This window comes from Lasiodiplodia theobromae, assembly GCF_012971845.1.
Source record: "Lasiodiplodia theobromae strain AM2As chromosome Unknown scaffold_19, whole genome shotgun sequence".
Lineage (NCBI taxonomy): Eukaryota > Fungi > Ascomycota > Dothideomycetes > Botryosphaeriales > Botryosphaeriaceae > Lasiodiplodia > Lasiodiplodia theobromae.
The window spans coordinates 150,879-171,833 of NW_023336398.1; the positions used below are offsets into that span (position 1 = coordinate 150,879).

Genomic DNA, 20,955 nt, shown 5'->3' on the forward strand with positions numbered 1-20,955 from the left:
CGCATCAACCCACCTTCTCCTTCCTCAGATCATTCATGACCATGTATCTCCCAATTCCAATCCACCCCCATCGAAACCACACCATCTGGCTCTTGTGCGCCTTGACCATAGCTCCCTGCGCCGTCCGCACCTGCTGCGGCCCGCTCACGAACATCAACGGCGAGGGGAACGCGCCGGCCGCATCTTTGCGCTGCACCAGGGCGCTCAGCACCGTCATGGGCGCGTCCAGCACGCTGGCGTACTTGCGCGCGATGTTGACCGACGTCAGGGTGTACAGCTTGATGGGGCAGTCCCAGCCCGAGTGGCGCTGCATGAGGGTCTTGAGGAAGGCGTGGGCGCCGTGGTAGAGCGAGCGGTGGTTGGGGTGGCCCGACACGCCGCCCGCGTCGAAGGTGATGATGACGTCGATGGTCGCGGCCGGGGGGCGCGTCGTCGGCGTCGTGCTGATGTTGGGCGCGAAGGCTTTGGCGAGGAGGTTCGAGAGGAGCTTCGGGTTCCACGTCACGCTCATCGAGTCGGGGAAGTTGCTGTTTTGGCACGGAGGGTCGAGGTTAGCTGGGTACTGCCGGTTGATTGAGCATTTGGGATGGGGTGGTAACTCACTCGTCTTCAATGACGAGCATGTCGTCTTCGCTCCGTAGCCCCAGCAGCATGCCGCTCTTCAGGAGCTCTTGCTTGCGCGTCTCGCCCAGGCCGTCGGCGTCACCTATTGGGTTATCCGTTAGAACCTCCAATGCTACTAGCTCTCCGGGTAGTCTGTAGCTAGCTACTCACCACTCGACAGGCATAGGATCTTGAGATGGTTCCCCAGCTCCGGGCGCGTCAAGGCCTGGATCGTGGGCGCGAAGAACATAGCCTCATCGTCTGGGTGCGCGATCAACAGCGCGATGCGCTTGCCCTCGAGTGTCGGCAGCGAGCGGCTCATATGGACCGTGTAAACCCACAGCGCGGCGATGAGGATGGGGGCGGCGGCCCAAGTGAGCCACGACATTCTGGAGGTGTGCTGTTCCTTGGGCGGAAAGACGGATGAGCTCAGCGCTCAATGGCTGGGGGAAGGGCGGAGGAAGAGGCGGTGGTGATGACCTTCATGGTTGCAATTGCTTTAGCGAAGAAGCGGCTCGAGCGGAGAAATGGTATTGGAGCTTGTCGTAGCTCCGGCTGAATGGGAAGGCTGGTCGTTTGGCTGGACCCTTGAGGCAGCTTTGCTTTGACGTCGATCGGCGTCCCGATCGTCGGGCGTGTTTCTCGCGGTGGCCTGCGCTTCGGTCGGCCCGTGGCCGCGGAGGAGAGCTCGTATGCCGCAGCTATTCATAGCTCCTACTTGGACCAAAAGCTCACCAGCTTCCACACCACACGACCAATCCCCTTTTAATCGGGCCATCAACACCTAAAAACATTCCCAACACCTTTCTAAAGCCATCCGCCATGGCCGACGAACAGCCCCAACCCCGCAACCGCAGGGAACGCCGCGCCGCCGCCAAAGCCTCCGGCGCACCTCTCTCCTCCGCCAAAGCACCCAAGTCCACTGCATCCAAACTCGACTTCTCCAAATCCGCACCCGATGGCGCCGCCACCGAAAACGACCTCGGCATCCCCATGGCGCTACCTGACTTCTCCGGGCCGAAGGGCAAGACGCTATACGAGATCGCCGAGGAGCGCATGCGCGAGCTGGCCAAGTCCGGGAAAGACGTGTCGAGCCTGGAAGGGGAGGAGGTCAATTTCCCCGTCGATGGCAAGGGGCAAGCCGTGCGGGTGTCGCCGGCGTCCGAAGAGGATGACATCGGCCCCGTGGGCGAGGCGATTCTGTACGCCTTCACCATGACGACGCTGCACTTCACGCTCGACGTGCTCGTGCACAACCAGTACCGCGAGGATATGGACTGGATCGAGATCTGGAGCAGGACTGCGCAGGTCGCGCCCATATTGTGGTTCGTGGTCTACTGTTTCAAGACGCCGACGGTGATGCGCTTCCCTACGCTGCGGCAGTGCATCTTTTTCGTAGCCGCCGTGGCGGCGGGGTGCTATTGTGTTTATATGGGCAATATGTTTGGATATTATGCAGTCATGAAGCAGGCGCCGCCGGTGGGTGTGCTGTGGATATGGGCGGTTGTGGAGATGCAATTGCCTTACGCTGCGACCAGCGTAGCGGCTGTGCTGGGATACACGTGGTGGAATAAATTTGGGCTATACTGATTGGAGGAGTTGTCCAAGTTGTGCATTGCGCAGGCGTTTGGGAATATAAAATGAAATACGGTAGTTCGGCGGCATCTTGTAACCATGGTCCCGATATCTCATGAACAGCAGTCAGTACGTAATGCAGCAAGTTCACGACACCTTAATGATGAAAGGGACAAAAAAGAGGCCGTTCTTATAATCCGCTATCTAGCCTACGACTTGTTCTTCATCTCACGGAGGACTGCCATGACCTCAATAGGATCGGTCTTGCCCACAGCCTTCTGAATTTCGGGGTCCTGCGGGATCGTTAGTCAGTGAACGAGAAAGTAATTAAATCATAACTTACCGTGAGCCTCATGAAGACGTTATGCTCCTTCTCATCTCCAATCGTGAATTTGCCCTGGGTCTGCTTGTTCTCCTGCGAGAAGGTATCCAACTTCTGAATGGCGGCATTCTGAAGGACCTTCTTTGCGAAAGCAACATTGCCCTTCGTGTACTCGTGTCCGGGGAACACCTTCGTATCATCGGGCAATGCAGCGAGGGTCTCATTCAGAGCCTTGTTCATTTCCGCAGCAGTGCCCTCGAAAAAGCGGCCGCATCCGCCAATGAAAAGAGTGTCACCAGTAAAAACGGCCTTGTCGCTACCATCCTCGAAGAAGTAGCAAATGCTGTCCTGGGTATGGCACGGAGTGTGCAACGCCGTCACCTTTATGCTATCGCCGACGGTGAAGGTCTCCTTGTGGCCCGGCGTCGTCGTCTTGTGCGCGCAGTCCTTGCCACCGATAATGGGCAGCTTGTAGTGCTTCAGAATCTCGCCGTTGCCGCCAGCATGGTCGTGGTGGTGGTGTGTGTTGATGATCTTCGACAGCTTGATCGCCCCGCTCTCGGTTTGTTGTTGCAGCACAGGAAGCACCCTGGACGGAAGCCCAATCAGCGAATGCTTATTTGAAGGGTGGGGGGGACCTACTCCGGAGGGTGTGCAGGATCAATGATCACGGCGTCCTTGGTCTTGTCGTCGGAAACGAGGTAGGCATAGTTGTTGCCAGACCCCTCCCCTAGCGAGCCGAAGGGTATTAGAGGACTGAGCACCTTGATGGTGGTGTTGACTTACACATCGGAATCGATTGGATATGCATGGTGCGTGCAGCCGGCAGCTATACTATTGTCAGTAAGAGCTTGAACAAGTGGCATTTCGAGCAACCTACTCTAGAAATTGATCGAATAGAAGATTGGTACGGTGCGCGCTTCAACACAGTTACGAGAAGACTCATGAGGAGCACGACAGCAGCGATTGAGTACGAGCGGGCGGAAAGCATCGTCGAGCGCGAAGCTTCTGCCCCGCTTTCGAGTAAGCAGCTCGTTAGACGTCATTCGGCGATTTGCCTTAACTCCGCCTCGCCTCCGCACCACGTGATCCAAAATTTCCACCCATTGGGATGCCTTCCGAGCACTATCCAGGTACATCACCAGCAACACGCAAAGAACCCACCTCCACGACACTCGTTCCCGACTACCGCAATGTCGCTCCCGACCCTCGCACTCCCCGGCCAGCCGCTCGGGCCCGCCAACAAGTACGCGCCGGGCCCGGGCATCCACATCCAAGACGCGCAGCTGTGCGCGTCGCTGCTCGGCCCCGTCAGCGAGACGAAGCCGCTCAAGCGTGCCGCTGCCGGCGCCTCCACGACCACCTCGTCCATGCCTGCGCTCTCCGTTGCGCGCCCACAGACTGGTTCCTCTGCCGCCGTGTACGCGAGCATTGGCGCGTCCAACATCCTGCCTGAGGTCGATTCCATTGTGTTGGCACGCGTGACGCGCTTGACGCCTCGCCAGGCGACAGTCGAGATACTGGTTGTTGGTGAGACGGTGTGCAGGGAGGGCTTTCAGGGTATCATCAGAAGGGAGGACGTCCGCGCAACGGAGAAGGATAGAGTCAAGATTGGGGACATGTTTAGGGTCGGGGATATCGTGAGGGGTGTCGTGGTGAGTTGATACATTTCGAAAGGTGGTTGGAATTGATAATAGGGATGCTAACTAATAGGATAGATTTCTCTGGGAGACCAGCAGAATTACTATCTATCCACGGCCACTAACGAGCTCGGCGTTGTCATGGCGAGGAGCGAGGCCGAGAACCAGATGTACCCGATCAGCTGGAAGGAATTCAGAGATCCTAAGACGGGTATGACGGAGAGCAGAAAGGTCGCGAAGCCCTTCTGAGTCTTCTTTGGAGCAACGGAAGTTGGGAAGCAACCGAACCATTCTCCCACGCTTTATGAACAGGCGAGCTGGCATACTGGCTGGTTCATACGATACCCAGCCCACAACATGACCTCTTGATAGGGGCATTGTTCAACCTTGGACGTCCGGTTGAGTGCAGGCGCCACGGCCTTTTCGCTATGTTGGCGTTACTTACGGATTTTGAGGCAGCGAAGCACTAGCCAGTCTGTTCAAGTGCACTGGAGTCGCTAGTGCCTCGACACTGGTATATTTAAAAGATTTTCTGGGCAATCGAGGCCGAGCTACTACAGCTACGAAGCAGATATGGAAGCGCACCTTGCAACAAGCAAGCAGGATAAGCATATGATCTCCAGTAAACTCATGGCAAAGGTTCATGAAACTTCTGCTTATCATAAAAGAGGAACCAAAATCCAAAAGCTGGCTACGGCTGCTTGAAACTTCATGAATGGAAAAGAAAACATGTATCTATGTTACACCAGAGAATCATTCCCTTGCCAAGACAGAACCCGCTGTTCCAAGGACTTTTTGTATAGCAGAGATCTGTACCGCTCCTCTTAACTGCAGGTGGCGTACGAGAAACCATTTCTGCCTTGTATGCTGCCTACCTCGCTTCTCGAGCTTTAGGGCTGACCATGCAGATGCAAGCTGCCAGGCTAAGATAGTGCCACGTCAGATGTGTTTCTGCCTTGCGCCTCACTCAAATTCGAGGCTGAGTTAGCGGGTGAGCCTCACGAAAAAGAGCAAAAAGTTATGCCACGTACTGCCCTCTGGCACTTCATCCATATCCCTTGAGACTTCTTCTCCCCAGCGACTAGGGGAGTTCTCGACTGATAGGACATCATCATGCCTCTGCGCCCTGATGTCGACAATGCCAATTTGCATCACGCTCGAACACCATCAAGGTCTCCCGAACGACCCCTGAAGCGACAGCGAACAGGCAGCGAAAAAGATACAACGCACACGATAGGTCCTGAGACACAAGATCAACATCATTATTCCTGCCCCTCCCAGGAAGTCATCACGCACCAGGAGCCTGTCTCGGCCCCAAATCGTGATGGTCAGCTTTGCACCATCTGTTCAACCCTCGGGCTTGAAAGATATTTCGCCGAGGAGGTTAGAGAAACAGAAGCTGGTCGCATCACAGCCTTCAAGGATCCGTTGTGTCCCTTTTGCTCCTTGGTATCGACAGCAATATCCTCCCACTGGACGAAAGGCGATTGGTGCGATTCAATCAAACCGGCTACCAAGCTTTTCTTGAAAAGCAGATGCTGGTCATATTCCGTGGGCGGAGACGGAAAGAAGACCTACTATGCACCGCGCTTGCTTCTGGCAGTGGACATTTTCCCACCTACATATTCGCTTGGATGGTCACGCGTCAGTGTTGATAGCAACAGACGTTTCATTATCTTGGAGCTGGAACTAATAACGACGACTGCATCGTCTCAAGCAAAGTCCTCAATAAAGATGTCGCCCGCGTATCTGCGTCGGACAATTGAGCCCCTCCTGGACATAAATTTTGTCAAAAGTTGGCTCGACGAATGCAGAAAACACGAGTATTCAAAACAAATGCCTCCCATTTTGAACGCCTTGTTCCAAGCCGACACAGGATTTCGCGTGGTTGACGTCATCGAAGAGCATCTTGTGGAGCTGAAAACTCCGTGTGAGTACGTGGCACTCTCGTACGTTTGGGGTGCTTGCGGCTCGGCAACTCTTAAATGCACGAGGGAAAATGTACACCGGTTGCTCCAGAGGAATTCTCTAACCCCGGAGAGTCTAGCCAACAGATCTGAAACAAGAATTCCACTCACGATCCGGAATTCGATGGAGTTCGTGAAGAGGGTGGGACTAAGGTTCCTTTGGGTTGATGCGCTGTGTATTATCCAAGACGACGAATCCGAGAAGGCCCGCCTCATACATGGAATGGACCGTGTATACGAAAACTCTGTCTTGACCATCATTGCTGCTACGGGAAAGGATGCTGACGCCGGCCTTCCGGGCATCTGGCCTCGACGCTATGAATTAGTACCTTCGGTCATCAGCACTGCTGGCATTCGTCTTCAGGTTGCTGCTGCTCACTGTGCTCTGGTGAAGCAGATCCGACATTCTTACTAGAGTACGAGGGGTTGGACTTTTCAGGAACAATCGCTTTCAAGACGATGTGTGTACTTTACGTCACAAGAGGTCTTCTTTGTCTGCGAGAGAAGTAAATGGAGGGAAGGCTACAGCCTTGAGAGCCTACTATCGGAGGACTTCGCTGCATTTGGCCACCCATTCTGGATCAATTACAGGACTGATCCCGACTCTTCACCATCGGTCTTCCTCACGAATGCAGAAAAGCTTGGGTTTGAAGAGTTCAGGGCTGCAGTGCAAGCCTACTCCAGAAGAAATCTCACGTTCACAATGGACGTTCTGAACGCTTTTTCAGGGTGTTACAACAAATTCTGCCCTGATACTGACATTTTGGCAACGCAGGGGCTTCCCACCAGTATGTTCCCTAGAGTACTACTATGGTATCCAGGGAAGGGTTGCACAAGACGTGTGGACAAGATCACCAACGATTCTCCCACATTTCCGAGCTGGTCCTGGGCTTCTTGGCAAGGACCAATCGAATTTCCTCAGGAACGTTTCGGTTTTAGGACCTTTTTAGAGCGCAAGTGGCACAGCTTTGTGGGCAAATGGTGCTGTCAGGGTAATCCGAGCTCAGAAGCGTCCGGTGTGTTCACGTTCCATTCAAGCGGAGAGTCGGACCACGGAGATACTCTTAATGATGAACCACTGCCAGCTTTATGGGACTTTCGGAAACCCATGAACCTTGATAGCGAGACACCGCCACTCCAGTCGATGACAAGACAACTCCGTTTCTGGGCTCCATTCCTTCGGTTCAATCCACAGTTTGATCTGTCTTCTGGATATCGAAATCGTGAATGGTTTCATCAGCTTGGATATGGTCGCCACATGCAAGTAACGTTAGATGAAGCGAGTTCAAAATTCATAGAAAATTTTGGGTTCGTAGTACTAAGCACAAACACCAATGACCAGTTCAGTTTTGGAAAAATCTCACTCTTGTGCGTACAGAACCATGGAAATTTCATGCTTCGGAAAGGAATAGGATACTATGAGGATAAATCATCACTTGATGTTGAAAATCGTGATTACTGGAGCCTGTTGCCGGATTTCTTAGAGTGGTGCGGGTGGAAACTTATAGTTCTCTGCTGAGCTCGACTATCCAAACACGTTATGGATTTACAATTCAATCGAATAACAGTGTTCAGTTCAACTCCAATTTACTGCTACACTAAGGCTACCCATACTGGATCCAAGCCCAGCTTCTTCCTACCATAATTTCTTTTCTCCCTTTCTCATTACTTACTCGACCCCCAGTTTTTCAATGGCTCACTTTCTCTCCATCCGATCATCAATCCTCCCCGGACCCCTCACTTCCTCCACCGCCCACATTCACATCCATTACTCCGCGTAAACCTTTACCCAAACAGTAAGTGCACGATAATCATCCCCACTCCCATTCGCCCGGCCCCCCATCAGTCATGGCCCCACAGGCGTCCCGCAACCTACTCTAAACGCTCCTCCACCGCAACACAAGCAGTCATAAGCTCCGGGTGGAGCCATAAGATAAGAGACGAACTTCAAACGCGCGACGCCGCAAAAGCGGTAAAATAACGCGCGCGAAGGATTCAAACAGATTGTGGACTGTAAAAAAGGCGGCGTTCGTCGTCGGGCAGCAAAAAGCAGGCCTTAAACCTACGGTAAGCGCATCCGCTGTCTCGTTTCCTAGTTTCCGCGTCACCGGTATGATCGCACACGCAGTTCTCCGACATCGCCCGTCTCGCTCTCTCTCTCACACATCCAACACCACGCGCAAATCGTCGTCCCGTGCCGCCGTACGATCGTCACCAAGCACGGCTGCACCCGCCTTTCCGCTGCATGCTTCAATCAACGTCCCGCTTGCCGTCAAAGTTGGATACCGCAACCCCAGTTAAGAAAGTAGTGCGGGCACAAACGGCCCTTTTTCCCGTCCGCCAAGAGGCTCGGCGCGGAAGCGGAAGCGGGAAGACGCTCGTGAAAAAGCCGCCCCGGCCGTCGGACCTTGGCGAGAGGCAAAAGCGATCAAAAAGCAAGGAACCCGAGACAACTAGTAGGTCCTCGCAGGGCATGAATGTTCGCAGCCCACTTTTGCCGAGCGGCATGTGATGGGCAAGTCGAGTTGATCTTCTTGGAACAATATCGGCAGCGCTTTTTTCTTCCTTCAGAGGAGTCTCTCCGAGAGGTCCGATTCCGAAGGCGGTCTCTGAGTTTGATTCCTATGTGTCGCGAGGAGCATTGTATGACAAATGCCCGGCGTGAGAGAGGTCGGCACTGGCTCGTGGCGGCGCTGGCGTTTGGGCTGGATTCATTTCTGACAGGCGGTGCAGCGGCGGCGCCTTCGGCATGATCGGCAAACGCTCGGAGCTGAGGGCGCATTTGGGCCCAAAAAGTGGACTCCAAACAACCCACTGCCAATTGATGACTCAGGCAACGCAGTTCGTGGTCATCCTTGAGAGGAAGGGGGAAAAGCGCAGGATCCGAAGAAAACGACGGCGGGGCGGGTGCGGCCGGACAAGAGGGGGCGCGGACAGTCTTCCCTTCTAGAAGACAGAGTGATGACATGTATGCCCGTGTTCTGACAATGGTTCCTGCCGCGCAAAGCGGGTCTGTTCCAGAGGCCAGATAAATTTTTCCCCCTTCCAACCACCGGCGCGCGTGCGCCTATCTTTCGACTCATACCCAGTGGTCAGCCTTTCCCTTTAACATCAGACGATTTTCAACAAAACCGTCTGCCCACTCGAAGTTCAACCTTCCCGCATACGTCACTAGCCGCTCCCGCTCGCCCTTACGTCGTCGTCATTCTTGCCCTGGCCCGCCTTTACCCCGCGAGTGTTGAATGCATCCCACAGCAGCGTCGTGCGATCCTCTGCGGATGCCGCCACCATGGCTGCATCCCGTGCAGGCATCCACCAAAGAGAACAATGACTCTCAGGCAACGCTATGCCCCAGGCCTCCATGGATGAGCTCGCCGGGATCTGGTAATCCCGGCACCGATCCCCAGATCGACAGAATCCCCGTGGAGCTGTGTCCACACGGCAACGGCAGTCAAGCCGTGGGAATACTGCAGCCATTCAATGTCATGACGCCCGAGATCTCTGAGAAGCCGTCGGCCGCGTCGTCGGAGTCCGGAGATTCGGTCCTTGAGCAGCCGCAGGAGACCGAGGGGCCTTGGTGGATGAGCATGGTGCACAACTTCACACCTTCATGGGTATGTTTACTCCCCGGCGAAAGACCTCTATCCATGCTCTTTCCTCTGGATGCCATGCCCCTAGAAATCTGTGAATTTCCTGAAAAGTGCAAAAATGACTCACACGAACACCGCAGTACTCCATGACCATGGCCACCGGTATGGCCGCCTTAATTTTACACGCTCTCCCCTATCAGAACCAGACCGTTACTGTGTTATACACCATAATATTCGTTCTTGATCTTCTCATGTTCGTTGTCATATCAATTCTTGCAATCTTGCGGTATACGCTGTATCCGCAGACATGGGGAATGATGATACGGCATCCAGTCCAGTCGCTTTTCCTGGGCTGTTGTCCCATGGGCTTGACCACCGTCATCAACATGTTCATCTTCGTGTGCATTGAAAATGCCGGTTGGGGAAAGTGGGCTTCCGATCTTGCCTGGGCTCTATGGTGGATTGACGTGGTGATGGCGGTGGCTTGCTCTTGTGGACTGCCGTTTTTGCTGTAAGTTGGGACCTAACTCATCGGCGAAGCACCATACTGACACGAAAGGAAAGTATGCACGTGCACCAAGTAGACCTGCCGTCAATGACGGCGGTATGGCTGCTTCCTGCTGCGACTCCGATTGTGACAGCATCGAACGGAGCAACCGTGGCGTCCATGCTGGCAAGCACGAACCCGCAGCATGCCCTGTGGACCTTGATGGTCAGCTACGTGCTGTGGGGTATTGGTTTTCCTATGGCCGTTGTAACCCTGGGCGTTTACTTCCACCGCTTGACAATGCACAAATTGCCACCGCGGGAAGTCATAATCACCGTTTTCATGCCCGTTGGCCCGCTCGGTCAAGCCAGCTTTACCATAATGAACTTGGGTAAGATGGCGTTAGACTTGTTTCCAGAGGTAAGACTGCAAAGAACGCTTGCACATCCACAGGTGGCAACTGACACCGAACTAGACCGGCTCTATCCACCCGCTGGCAGGTGGCGTCTTTTACATTGTCGGTTTTGGCACAGCGATCATCCTTTGGGGATTCGGTCTTGTCTGGCTGGTCTTTGCCGTTGCCTCTGTGACTCGCTCCAGATTCCCCTTCAACATGGGGTGGTGGGGATTCACCTTCCCAACTGGTGTTTATGTCCTGGCAACGCTGCAATTGGGAGTCGAGCTTCCGTCTGCTTTCTTCGACATCCTTGGAACTGTGAGTGCAAACCGAGGTGATTGAAAAAGCTGTGCTGACAACATTACCCAGGTCATGGCGGTGATTGTCGTCCTTATCTGGTTCCTTGTCGCGGTCATAACATTGCAGAGAAACCTGATCGGAGAGATCAACTTTGCGCCTTGTTTCTTGAACTCCAGGCGATTACGGCCGAATAGAGAGGTATCTGACAGAGTTTGAAGGATATTAGGGCGAGTTTCCAATTGAGACCAGTTCTTTCACGCAACGTCGTCCATGCGCCATCACACTGGGTGATGTTTTATTGGGTCAACTGGTACCCACTCGGAACCATCAGTCTTAGCCCAGCCGTGACCTTTCAGTGCACCCAGATGCTCATCGTCGTCCAAAGTTTCAACCAAGGCCTTCCACCTGTAGTCTCTGCTCTCTACGGACGGACGCAGCTTATGCCGGCGATTGTGCACGAGAAAGCCGGCCAAGACCCTGTAGGTTCGGTCCAGCTCGACCCAGAGATCGGCAGGCTGAGCTCTTTTCATTCGCTCGGGCTCGTGCAGGATGGTGCTAGTCGGCTCTGGTGCCAGCTGAAAAGTGATATGACACTGGGTGGGTAAGAGAGCCAAGTGACGGGCGAAGCGGAGTACGTTCTCGCTGGTAGGAAAGATGGCGACATAGGTGAGGGAAGTGGCGGTGTTGGTGTCCCAGCTCGCTCGTTCGAGGAGGTGCCTCAGGACGCAAGGGGAAATGTAATGCTGATACTCGTATAGGTTGTAAGCAGAGAGCGAGGAGCCTTCGTTGTAACCAATGTGACACCAACGACGCCGGGCCATGAGGTTCTCGGTAGTACCAAAAGGATCGGCGCATCCGTCATCGGTAAGGCTGACGTTTTGACGTAGCTCAAGGACGTGATAGCTCTGTTCGAAGGCCCATGCATGCTGGAAGTAGCCGCCGGAACCAGCAAGACGAGCCAGGGCAGCAGGAGGCGCGACGACCTTGATGGAAGCGGGCTCGATCGAGTAAAACACGGCAGACCAAAAGTCAGTGGAGACGGAAGCGATATCGGCCCTCAAAGAACCGTATATCTCGCCGTGGGCGCAGACAAGTAAGCTCTTCACATGATGACGGCGGTCAAACTTTCCAAGAAAATGGCGGATTTGGGGCAGCTCCTGAGCGCGGCTTGGGATCCATTCGTTGTGCTCATCGTCGAGGATGTGCAGGTGGAATACGAGATAGTGGAAGAGCAGGGGCTTGATGATGCGGTGCCATCGGCGTGAAACGAGAGACAAGGCTTTGAGCGGCTGGTCACGGAGCGAGCTGAGGGCGCGGGGATTGGGCTCGTCAAAGAAGCGACGGTCGGACGGAGGAGCACAGTCGAGGTACGAGATGATGTGGAGTTTCAGCTCATCAGGGAGGGCGTCCATTTTGATGAAGAGAAAGCCGAGGTGTTGGCGCACCTGCTCATGCGGAGTCGTCGGGAGGTGGACCGGCCCGCGCATGACGTCGGGGCGGGTTCGGGGGAAAGAACAGCGGGCGCGCGCGCCGCTGCCTTTGTCGTCGTTGCTGAAACACTTGACACACCCGCTTACCATCGCAAATACCCAGGGCCATTCCTCGGGTCAATCGCCGGTGAGACTATTCCCGACACCAGGGACACTTTGATCCATCCATGGTCGCCATCATCCTTCGACCAGGAGCCATCTCCATCGATTCCTGATCCATGTCGAGACGTGGTCGACAGATGCCTCGTATTCGACCGACAAGGATGCGCGTGACAGAGTGCAACCTCAACGTCGACCCAGCCCAGACCGCATCCGGAAACCTCGAGAGCTGCCGTTGCAGCTCCTTGCTAATATTAGCAGCAGATCGCCCCAGGCCTAAGGATTTACGCCAACACCTCATCCCGATTTGCGACTGTTCTCCGCATTCGTAGCGCGTTGCTTCGCGGCTATCCCAGGTGCCACAACCCTGTCAAGGTTTTCGTGGCCGCTGACCCATCGTGCCACCGCACCGGGAACTAATGCACCTTCAATCGTCGTATCTTTCACGATTCAGCTTGATGTTTTGCTGCCTCTCGAAGCAACTGTAACCCTCTCACGCTGCCCGTTTTCCGGGTCCACGTCCCGTACCTGCCGCGTCCTACGTATAAAGACGGCAGGATCCCTTGCATCTTGCACTTCACTTACACCACCAACTTCATCAAACTGTGTTCCAATCGTTCCTATCGCTGCCTTGCATCCACTTCAACCACAATGGTTTTCACTTCGCAGATCCTTTTGGGCGCCTTGACCCTTTCGCCCGCTCTCGCCAATCCTGTTAAGCTGGAGGCTCGACAGTCGACCCTTCCCAATTTCTACACGCTCACGGCATACGCTCCGGACAATGCCAACCTGAACGGCGCCAAGTTCCAAAACGGTGGCAACCTCTTCGGGAAAGAAGTCGCTTCATACTGCCCTACCAGTGTTGGTGCTTCCTGCCCCAATGGCACCGAAACTGTATTCTCGGGTGCTTTCTATCCCGTAAGTCTGGTCTAACCCTTGAGTTGTCACCCCGATGCTAAACCAGCCAGGCTTGCCTTGTTCCCGGCGGCCAAGATCTTTACGTCACTCACGATGGGGACATTGCCATCACTGTCCAGCACTCGCACTACATTCCCTCAGACGCATATCACAACTATGAGGGCTGGTCCTGGAATGCTCTTCCCACCGATACCTATTCTGCTTCCATGCCTGACTGCCCCCTTGATGACCCCCGCTACAACTGCGACACTCCCTCCGGCTACTGGACTTTCCATGCACCTGACGCTGCTGAGGATGTTGGAGGCGTTGTGGCCTGCCCCGACCCGAATTATCCGGAGAGCATCCAGGCTTACGCTGTGACTCCAAGTTTCAATCGCACTGACTGCACTCCCATGGTGGGCTTGGGCACCCACAACTACACGGGCGTCAACCCGCCTGTGTGGTCGTATATGTAACGGTTGAAGGCCGTTAGATGATGTGGAAGCCGCCTGGTTTCTCTTTTCTTCTGCCTGGATTGTACATAGCTATGTCCTACTTGGCCCGCATTGTTGATGAAAATGTCAATATAGTTAATACATAATAATTATGCATTATCCTTATTAAATTCATTCGATACTTGGGAACAGATCTGGAAAAAGTGTACTCTCCTAAGCCAAGATGCAAAAACACGGACTAATGTAAATTATCCTTACCTTCACGCCTAGCAACGTCTAATAGTCCCATTTTCCTTTCACTCCACCACGAGAACCTGCCCATCCTCTGAACCTCGTCCGCCGGCCACTGCGAGAACAAGTGTCTTCTCGAGAAGGACCTTTTCGACACCAGCTTCCTTCAAATACTCTGGGTGCCAAAGTGTCGGCGGCGCTGGCCTTTCAACAGTGCACTGCCATGCACCATCACTTTCCATCTTGAATCTTTCCGAGACATCCTCGCCATCAACGAACACTCGCAACGGTGGCAGCCCCTCGCCCTCGCCTTCCACCTTGCCACTGATGTTCAAGACAAATGAACCGTCCTCCTTCAAGTCTTTCTTCTCCGCCTTCAACTCCCCCTCACTCGCCCTCACCTTGTTCCCTCCCAGCTCCCCCCTCGGCTCCAGCACCACCACATCGCTCCCCAACGCCGGCGTCCTCCCCGGCGGCGCCCTTCCCCCTCCCACCCTCTCAAACGCAGCCGCCACCTCCAGCAGCTCGCGATCCGCGTACGCCTTGCCGGCAAACGTCACATTGCACGGCATACCGGTATCGTCCATGACGCCCATGCACACGCTGACGGTCGGCACGCCGAGGTGGCGCAGGACCCTGTTGCCGTTGCTGTAGTAGACGCCGTTGCGCCAGGCAGCGCGCGCGCTCTCGTCGACGCGGTCCGCGTCCGCGCGGCCGACGTCGCCGTTCGCGGGGAAACACACGGCGTCGAAGCCGCGCGTGTCCATCCACGCTTCGAGGTCGCGCTGGCGCGCCGCCTCCAGCGCGCGCAGCGCGTCGGGCAGGCCCGGGTAGGCGAGCGGCGCGGTCACGCCGTTGGAGCGCTGGGAGCGGAGTTGGGTGGGGAGCGAGGTCCAGGGGACGGCGTTGAGGGGGTTGGCGTAGCGGGTTTGCGGGCCGTCTTTTTCCATGGGGAAGAGGGTGGCGACGTTGACGTCGGTGGCGAAGTCTTTGAGGGGCGGCGCGGCTGGTGATGATGATGAGGAGGAGGAGGAGTGGTTTTCGGCGAGGAAGGCGTCCCATGCCAGCGCGAGCAGTGGGCCGCGCTCCGCCGCCATCCAGCCGGCTGGGAGCCCGGGGACGTTGGCGACGGTGCCGCCGGCGGAGGGCGGGAGGTGGGCTAGCTTCTCGTAGTTGGTGATGAGGGGGAAGTCGGGCGTTTCGATCAGCTCGGCGCCCGCAGAGGTGAGGGCGCGCCTGGCATTGTCGAAAAGCGCGGCGATGGAGGGGCGGAGGGCGACGGGGTTGTGGCAGCCTTCGTCGTTGTGGCCGATGTACATGCGTGGTATGGCTATGCGTTTGCCACGGAGGCTGGAGACGACGGAGGGATTCGCGATGTCGAGGAAAGAGCCGCTGGAGGGGTGAATAGCGGTTGGGCTGGGAATGGGAATGAAAGATTGCTCGCGCCACAAATCGCAGGCAGCCCTGGGGTCGGGCACAGCGAGGACATCCAGCAGAGCGAGCAGGTCGCTGACCGTCCGCGTGTGCGGGACGACAACGTCACATGTCGGATACAGTGGCCAGTTACCCCTAATGGAGAGCATCCCGCGTGAGGGCGTATAAGCAACTAGCCCATTATTCGACGCCGGCGACCGCCCTGAGGACACTGTCTCCGCGCCCAGGCCGAAGGCCGCAAACGATGCTGCCGTGGACGTCGCGGAACCGTTGGATGAGCCTGAAGCAAAGGCGGCGGTGAGGTAGGTGCCATTGTACGGCGATTCGGCACGTCCATAGGCTCCCCGTTGCATTCCGCCATATGCCATTGGAGGCATGTTGGTCTTGCCGATGAGGATGGCACCGGCTTCGCGCAACTTTTGGACAGTGAAGGCGTCTTCATTGGCGACGAATCCGGTCAAGGCTGGGGAGCCGGCAGCTGCCGTCATCCCCTTTACCTGGTAGCTATCCTTAACGGTATAAGGAATGCCTTCAAGCGGTCTGATCGGCCGCCCAGCCGCCTTGTCTGCGGCTCGCTGGGCGTCTGATTCGGCTGCATCCTGGAGGACAGAGGGGTTGAGAATGGGGATGGAGTTGAGCTGAGTTTCTCGGCAGTCGTATGCGGAGATGCGGAGGAGGTAGCGAGTGCAGAGCTCGACGCTGGTGATTGTGCCAGAGTCCAAGGCATTTTTGAGATCAATTATGCTGGCCTCGACGAGATTCAGCGCCATTGTCGTGACTGTACAGTTTTTTAGTGAGAAGTATCATCTTTCAGAGTTCTGACGTGCTGACCTACAATTGCAGTTGAAGAATTTCCTTGTGAGTCGCTACCAAAAAGATTTCGAGGCCTGAATTTATATCTGTCAGAAAGTACCCCGCTTCCGTATTTAGCGACATCGGATGTATCTTCTGGGCGCAGCGAAGCTGGCGAGAATTAAGAAAAATGGGGTGGTCCTGATAGGTGAGTTTGATAGGGCACTCTCCCTTGTGCACGTGCCGCCACTCTTCCCTTAAATACAGGTTCACCCGACGCCCACATCCTATACGCAATCGCAGGCGGGATGGCAGTGGACAAAATAATAACTTACGTAAAAGATCGGATGCGCAAGACAACTCAAGGAATTCGGTAAACACTTTAACACGGGACAAGATCGAAAGCTTTTGCCTGGCCCTGAGCGTTGCTCGAAAGAGAAAGGTTCTAGAAACTCACCAGTGTTTTGATGAAGTAGTTTTGCAGAGCCCTCTTGTTCTACGCGAGTCTCCTCTCGAGAAAAATTAGAAAGAGGTTTAGGGAGGGGATACAGCATGTCAAACCGTTCAAGCAGCAGGTCGACAATGGAGAGCAATGTGCGTTGTTAAAAAAAAAAGTGATATGCAAGAAACTTTGGGAACAAGGCACTGCGCGAAGGAAATGGCAATGAATGATGAAATGGATTGAAGACTTCCGCTGTGCAGAGGTTGCTTCAGCGCGGCTTCTTAGCTGGAACCAAACAGGCAAGTCCATGCGACCTCGGCGATGTTGGGATTGTGCCGCAGCATTGATGTCGTGTGGAACACCCTCTCGGGTCGAGCGCTTATTTTCCGGGAGCCAATGTAGCTGCGTAGCGTGAGGGGTTCCTTGCATACAGAAATTTATAAGAGCAGAGTGCAACAACGGTATGCGAATCGAAGAAGACTGTCCTCTTCATAACAAGAATGGATTCCCTGCGCAATGCAGTTTTTTGTTCATGGCTCTGTGTCGTGGATTAGTGCACGCGGGACGATGATGATGCTGCGGAGGGGGATCCGCAACTAAGCTGGGGTAACGATATCGGAGCTTCACCCCCACCTCCGACGTGCCTATCAACACCAGACAAGCAAGACCACATAAATAACTGGGTGAAGTACTGCTTTCGGGAGTTCAACCGCAAGTGAAAGCAACTTGGAAAGGAATATCTGCCCATCGCCATGGCCAACGCCGATACTTACCCGCCACCGAAAGATGTCGAGTTGCCGATGTTGAACGCCATCCCAGCCCATCTGGTGGACCGTTTCGACCCCATCTTTGTCCAGTACCACAACAAATACCAACTCGGAAGGCTACACACTCACCAAATACCTATTGAGTGGGTCCGGGCCAATCCTGCCAAGTATGCCATTTCCTATGGCCTCGCACACTTCCCCACATCCCGCGTCAAGATCTCGGAGCAGAAATGCCCGGTAAAGGGCGGCGAGATCACCGTGCGCATCTTCGAGCCCGTGGACGGGAAACCCAAGAAGCCAGCTTACATGAACTTTCACGGTGGCGGTTGGGTTTTTGGCGGCGGCCTTACAAAGGACCATGAGTTCTGCAAGAGGATTGTGCACAAGCTTGGTTGCGTCGCTTTCGACGTAGACTACAGGCTGGCACCTGAGTATCCACACCCGACGCAGCTGGATGACTGCTGGGACGCTTTTCAGTGGATGAGAGCGAAGGCTGACGAGTTCGGGTTGGATCTGGAAAAAATTGCCGTTGGAGGAGCGTCGGCGGGTGGTCATCTTGCTGCTGTCATAGCAATAAGATGCCGCGATAAAGGCATCCCCCTGGCCTTCCAGCTACTGCAGGTGCCGGCCACCGACTTAGTAGCTGCTTTCACCCCGACAGCGGAGCTCAACCCGGATTGTCCGTACGACAGTTACAGAGAAATGTGGGACGTCGTGGTGCTCCCGGGAGAGCGGATGAGTTACTTTCAGAAGGCTTGGTTGGGAAATCCCCGGCCAGCCAAGTATGACAATGTGAGTGCCATGATGGCTGAAACTGCACGGACGAGCTGACGGAACTTAGGACTGGGAAGTGTCCCCCATGAAAAATCCAGACTTGTCCAATCTTGCTCCAGCTTTGGTTGTTACTGCCGAGATGGACCCGCTGAGAGATGAGGGCGAGGCCTATGGTAGGAAAATGAACGAGGCTGGCTCAAAGGCCGAGATCTGGCGGATTCCGGGTGTCCCTCATACTGTTGTCCATTTGGATGCGATTCTCAAAGGTGGGCAGGAATTTAACGAGAGGGCTGTGAAGGCCCTCTCAGAGGTCTGGGGGGTCCCCATCACTCCTTAGAATCGTTCCAAGCTTCAATCCACCGTGAGATTTCGGTGTAGATTGAGTGTTCTCTGAATAGCATCCTGCTTGTCAGCAATACACCTTTCGTATCAGAACGTACTATGTTGTGGAGCCTTGCTCAGCGATATCTCGATGAAGGGACTCGAAGTTTATAAAAGATGCGCTGACGTCGAAAGCTCCGAGCACGGAAAGCAGGACGAGGTGGATGATCACGCATGCTTTGCGCGGCGTGCACGGCAGCAGGAGTGAGTTGTGCCTCAAGGCTGCGTCGCAAAATGACTCGCCAACAAAAGATGATGTGCGCCCGTTGAATCGTCGGTACGCTAGTCCCGAAATGTTGCGCTAACCGAGCTGCGGCACTCGCCAATTCTCTCTCCACCACGAGCGGGAAGCGCGAAGTTTCTTTCTTTACCTCGCGACACACTCGACCACCGCCGTAGCGCAGGATACCCATTTCTTTGCGCATTTCGCAACCACCACACAACCCTCGTCAAAATGGCCCCCATCGTACGTTCACTGCTTTGCTGCCTGCCGAACTCCTGAGCGAGGCTCGGCTTTTGAGAGCAGTAGGCTAAGTGTGCATTACAGAAGCGCGCCGGCCCCAAGAAGGCCAAGGTCACCAAGAAGGTACAATTCGCCCGTCCGCTCCTCTTCTCGCCCGCCCACTCTGACGCCCGCCGCAGTTCATCATCAACGCCTCGCAGCCCGTGAGCGACAAGATCTTCGACATCGCCGCCTTCGAGAAGTTCCTTCACGACCGCATCAAGGTTGATGGCCGCACCAACAACCTCGGCGACACCGTCCAGATCTCCCAGCAGGGTGACGGCAAGATCGAGGTCATCGCCCACCAGGAGTTCTCTGGTCGCTACCTCAAGTACCTGTAAGTTGGGCTGGTTATATCGCATGCAGGGATAATGGCTGATTGGAATGTGTTGCAGGACCAAGAAGTTCCTCAAGAAGCAGCAGCTCCGTGACTGGCTCCGTGTCGTCTCCACCTCCAAGGGTGTCTACGAGCTCCGCTTCTTCAACGTCGTCAACGACGAGGCCGACGAGGATGAGGAGTAAATTAGGATTGATACCCGGGACATATTCTCTAAAAGATAGCTGGAAAGTCAACCTTATTACCCTCAATTATTTTCTATTTGACGTGATGCGATTGCCGTTTGTGTTTATGGATTCAGATGTCTCCATACTCACCTAGTGTGGATGAGGAATTGGATATAAACAGGACGGCCGCAGGATGTTCAGTGCGAAGTTTCGCAGCAAAATGATCATACACTCGAGGAAATTGAGCACGTGCAGCATCGGACATCGAATTGGCAATGACTTGGGTTGGTTCATCTTACGCTGGACGACTGACAGTGATAGGTACCGCTTCATACAATTTTGCTGCTCTGTTAGTAGGCCGCTTAAGTGGGGCCGTCCATAAGCAGTGCAGGAATTACTCAAGCAAGCCGAATAGCCGAAATATATTGAGGGAACTCGACTAGCACAACTCGGACCATCACCATATCTAAACCTCGACCTCAAGACAAGCCACCAGGAAAAAGTTCTCAAATCCACCTACATCACCGAAGCCCAGTCCAAAATCAGCCTTCGATCCAGCGCCTGTTCTTGTCGGAGATCGGCACCGGCGATGTCGTTCTCAAATTGATCAACAGAGCACCATCATCAACTGTGGTAGAAGCTGCCGCCCATTTGATGACATAAAGATCATCGGTGCCTGTGGGAACAGCTCGGTAATTCATTTCAATCTCACCAGCGTCCGAGACGTGGTACGCCCAGGCACCATACAAACCAAATCCCGTGGTTGTCATCGACGAGGTGGAGTTCGCAATGCCGACCGTCTCCAAGTCGCTACCGGAGTCTGTGATTCCCCAGCTGTACGAATCACCATCCTCAGTAATCACGGACCAGGTTCCACTCTGGCTATCCTCCGTTGCCACTGAACAGTCAGATTCTTGTCTGTCTTGAGCATGGATACTAGACTTACAGGTGATGTTTGCAATGCTTGATGCGTTCGATGGGACTTGTTTGCCGGCATATGCGACGCCTATTGAGATCATCAGCGCGTGTTTTACGTCCTACTTCAGTGCACGAACCGTCTGCAATAAAGACATCCAGGCCTTCGCTAATGTCGGAACCATAAGCGTAGAGCTTGAAAGAATCCGCCCTTGGCTTGATGGCAAGGGCACTCGAAAATTGGGCAAGAATCAGCACAGTGGCTGCTAAAGAGAAAGGGAAATTCATCGCAAGTCAAGGTGATAAAATGACCAAGAAGAGGTATCCGTTGCAAAGTTGGGCTTCAACGAAAGAGCAGGTGGGTTCGCAACAAAGGCACACTTCACCAACA

The 20,955-nt window shown here is 54.7% G+C and overlaps 11 protein-coding genes across 11 annotated transcripts; 6 read left to right on the plus strand and 5 right to left on the minus strand.

The window, feature by feature from the left end:
- Positions 1 to 4: 4 nt before the first annotated feature.
- LTHEOB_6532 (N-acetylglucosaminyl-phosphatidylinositol de-n-acetylase protein) lies at positions 5 to 991 on the minus strand (the record flags this gene model as incomplete). Its single annotated transcript, XM_035515799.1, has 3 exons — positions 5 to 527; positions 604 to 706; positions 775 to 991. The coding sequence occupies 3 exons, from the start codon at positions 989 to 991 to the stop codon at positions 5 to 7; spliced, it is 843 nt and encodes a 280-aa protein (XP_035372567.1).
- A 434-nt stretch (positions 992 to 1,425) lies between these two features.
- LTHEOB_6533 (Deacetylase-like protein) lies at positions 1,426 to 2,193 on the plus strand (the record flags this gene model as incomplete). The annotated part of the gene is made up of 1 exon (XM_035515800.1): positions 1,426 to 2,193. One exon carries the CDS (start codon positions 1,426 to 1,428, stop codon positions 2,191 to 2,193), a length of 768 nt encoding a protein of 255 aa, XP_035372568.1.
- Positions 2,194 to 2,387: 194 nt separating this feature from the next.
- LTHEOB_6534 (Beta-lactamase) lies at positions 2,388 to 3,446 on the minus strand (the record flags this gene model as incomplete). Its single annotated transcript, XM_035515801.1, has 5 exons — positions 2,388 to 2,471; positions 2,522 to 3,089; positions 3,143 to 3,230; positions 3,287 to 3,329; positions 3,381 to 3,446. 5 exons carry the CDS (start codon positions 3,444 to 3,446, stop codon positions 2,388 to 2,390), a joined length of 849 nt encoding a protein of 282 aa, XP_035372569.1.
- Positions 3,447 to 3,693: 247 nt separating this feature from the next.
- Positions 3,694 to 4,389, plus strand: LTHEOB_6535 (Exosome complex subunit csl4; the record flags this gene model as incomplete). The annotated part of the gene is made up of 2 exons (XM_035515802.1): positions 3,694 to 4,155; positions 4,219 to 4,389. 2 exons carry the CDS (start codon positions 3,694 to 3,696, stop codon positions 4,387 to 4,389), a joined length of 633 nt encoding a protein of 210 aa, XP_035372570.1.
- Positions 4,390 to 9,385: 4,996 nt separating this feature from the next.
- Positions 9,386 to 11,097, plus strand: LTHEOB_6536 (C4-dicarboxylate transporter malic acid transport protein; the record flags this gene model as incomplete). The annotated part of the gene is made up of 6 exons (XM_035515803.1): positions 9,386 to 9,721; positions 9,838 to 9,859; positions 10,031 to 10,208; positions 10,262 to 10,604; positions 10,660 to 10,899; positions 10,951 to 11,097. 6 exons carry the CDS (start codon positions 9,386 to 9,388, stop codon positions 11,095 to 11,097), a joined length of 1,266 nt encoding a protein of 421 aa, XP_035372571.1.
- A 62-nt stretch (positions 11,098 to 11,159) lies between these two features.
- Positions 11,160 to 12,368, minus strand: LTHEOB_6537 (F-box domain-containing protein; the record flags this gene model as incomplete). The annotated part of the gene is made up of 1 exon (XM_035515804.1): positions 11,160 to 12,368. The coding sequence occupies one exon, from the start codon at positions 12,366 to 12,368 to the stop codon at positions 11,160 to 11,162; it is 1,209 nt and encodes a 402-aa protein (XP_035372572.1).
- Positions 12,369 to 13,121: 753 nt separating this feature from the next.
- LTHEOB_6538 (uncharacterized protein) lies at positions 13,122 to 13,843 on the plus strand (the record flags this gene model as incomplete). The annotated part of the gene is made up of 2 exons (XM_035515805.1): positions 13,122 to 13,388; positions 13,439 to 13,843. 2 exons carry the CDS (start codon positions 13,122 to 13,124, stop codon positions 13,841 to 13,843), a joined length of 672 nt encoding a protein of 223 aa, XP_035372573.1.
- Positions 13,844 to 14,118: 275 nt separating this feature from the next.
- LTHEOB_6539 (Amidase) lies at positions 14,119 to 16,257 on the minus strand (the record flags this gene model as incomplete). Its single annotated transcript, XM_035515806.1, has 1 exon — positions 14,119 to 16,257. The coding sequence occupies one exon, from the start codon at positions 16,255 to 16,257 to the stop codon at positions 14,119 to 14,121; it is 2,139 nt and encodes a 712-aa protein (XP_035372574.1).
- A 1,216-nt stretch (positions 16,258 to 17,473) lies between these two features.
- LTHEOB_6540 (Esterase) lies at positions 17,474 to 18,599 on the plus strand (the record flags this gene model as incomplete). The annotated part of the gene is made up of 2 exons (XM_035515808.1): positions 17,474 to 18,280; positions 18,330 to 18,599. The coding sequence occupies 2 exons, from the start codon at positions 17,474 to 17,476 to the stop codon at positions 18,597 to 18,599; spliced, it is 1,077 nt and encodes a 358-aa protein (XP_035372575.1).
- A 498-nt stretch (positions 18,600 to 19,097) lies between these two features.
- On the plus strand, positions 19,098 to 19,667 carry LTHEOB_6541 (60s ribosomal protein l22; the record flags this gene model as incomplete). The annotated part of the gene is made up of 4 exons (XM_035515809.1): positions 19,098 to 19,109; positions 19,191 to 19,229; positions 19,286 to 19,482; positions 19,541 to 19,667. The coding sequence occupies 4 exons, from the start codon at positions 19,098 to 19,100 to the stop codon at positions 19,665 to 19,667; spliced, it is 375 nt and encodes a 124-aa protein (XP_035372576.1).
- A 524-nt stretch (positions 19,668 to 20,191) lies between these two features.
- On the minus strand, positions 20,192 to 20,852 carry LTHEOB_6542 (Acyl-synthetase; the record flags this gene model as incomplete). Its single annotated transcript, XM_035515810.1, has 3 exons — positions 20,192 to 20,547; positions 20,596 to 20,655; positions 20,705 to 20,852. The coding sequence occupies 3 exons, from the start codon at positions 20,850 to 20,852 to the stop codon at positions 20,192 to 20,194; spliced, it is 564 nt and encodes a 187-aa protein (XP_035372577.1).
- Positions 20,853 to 20,955: the final 103 nt, after the last annotated feature.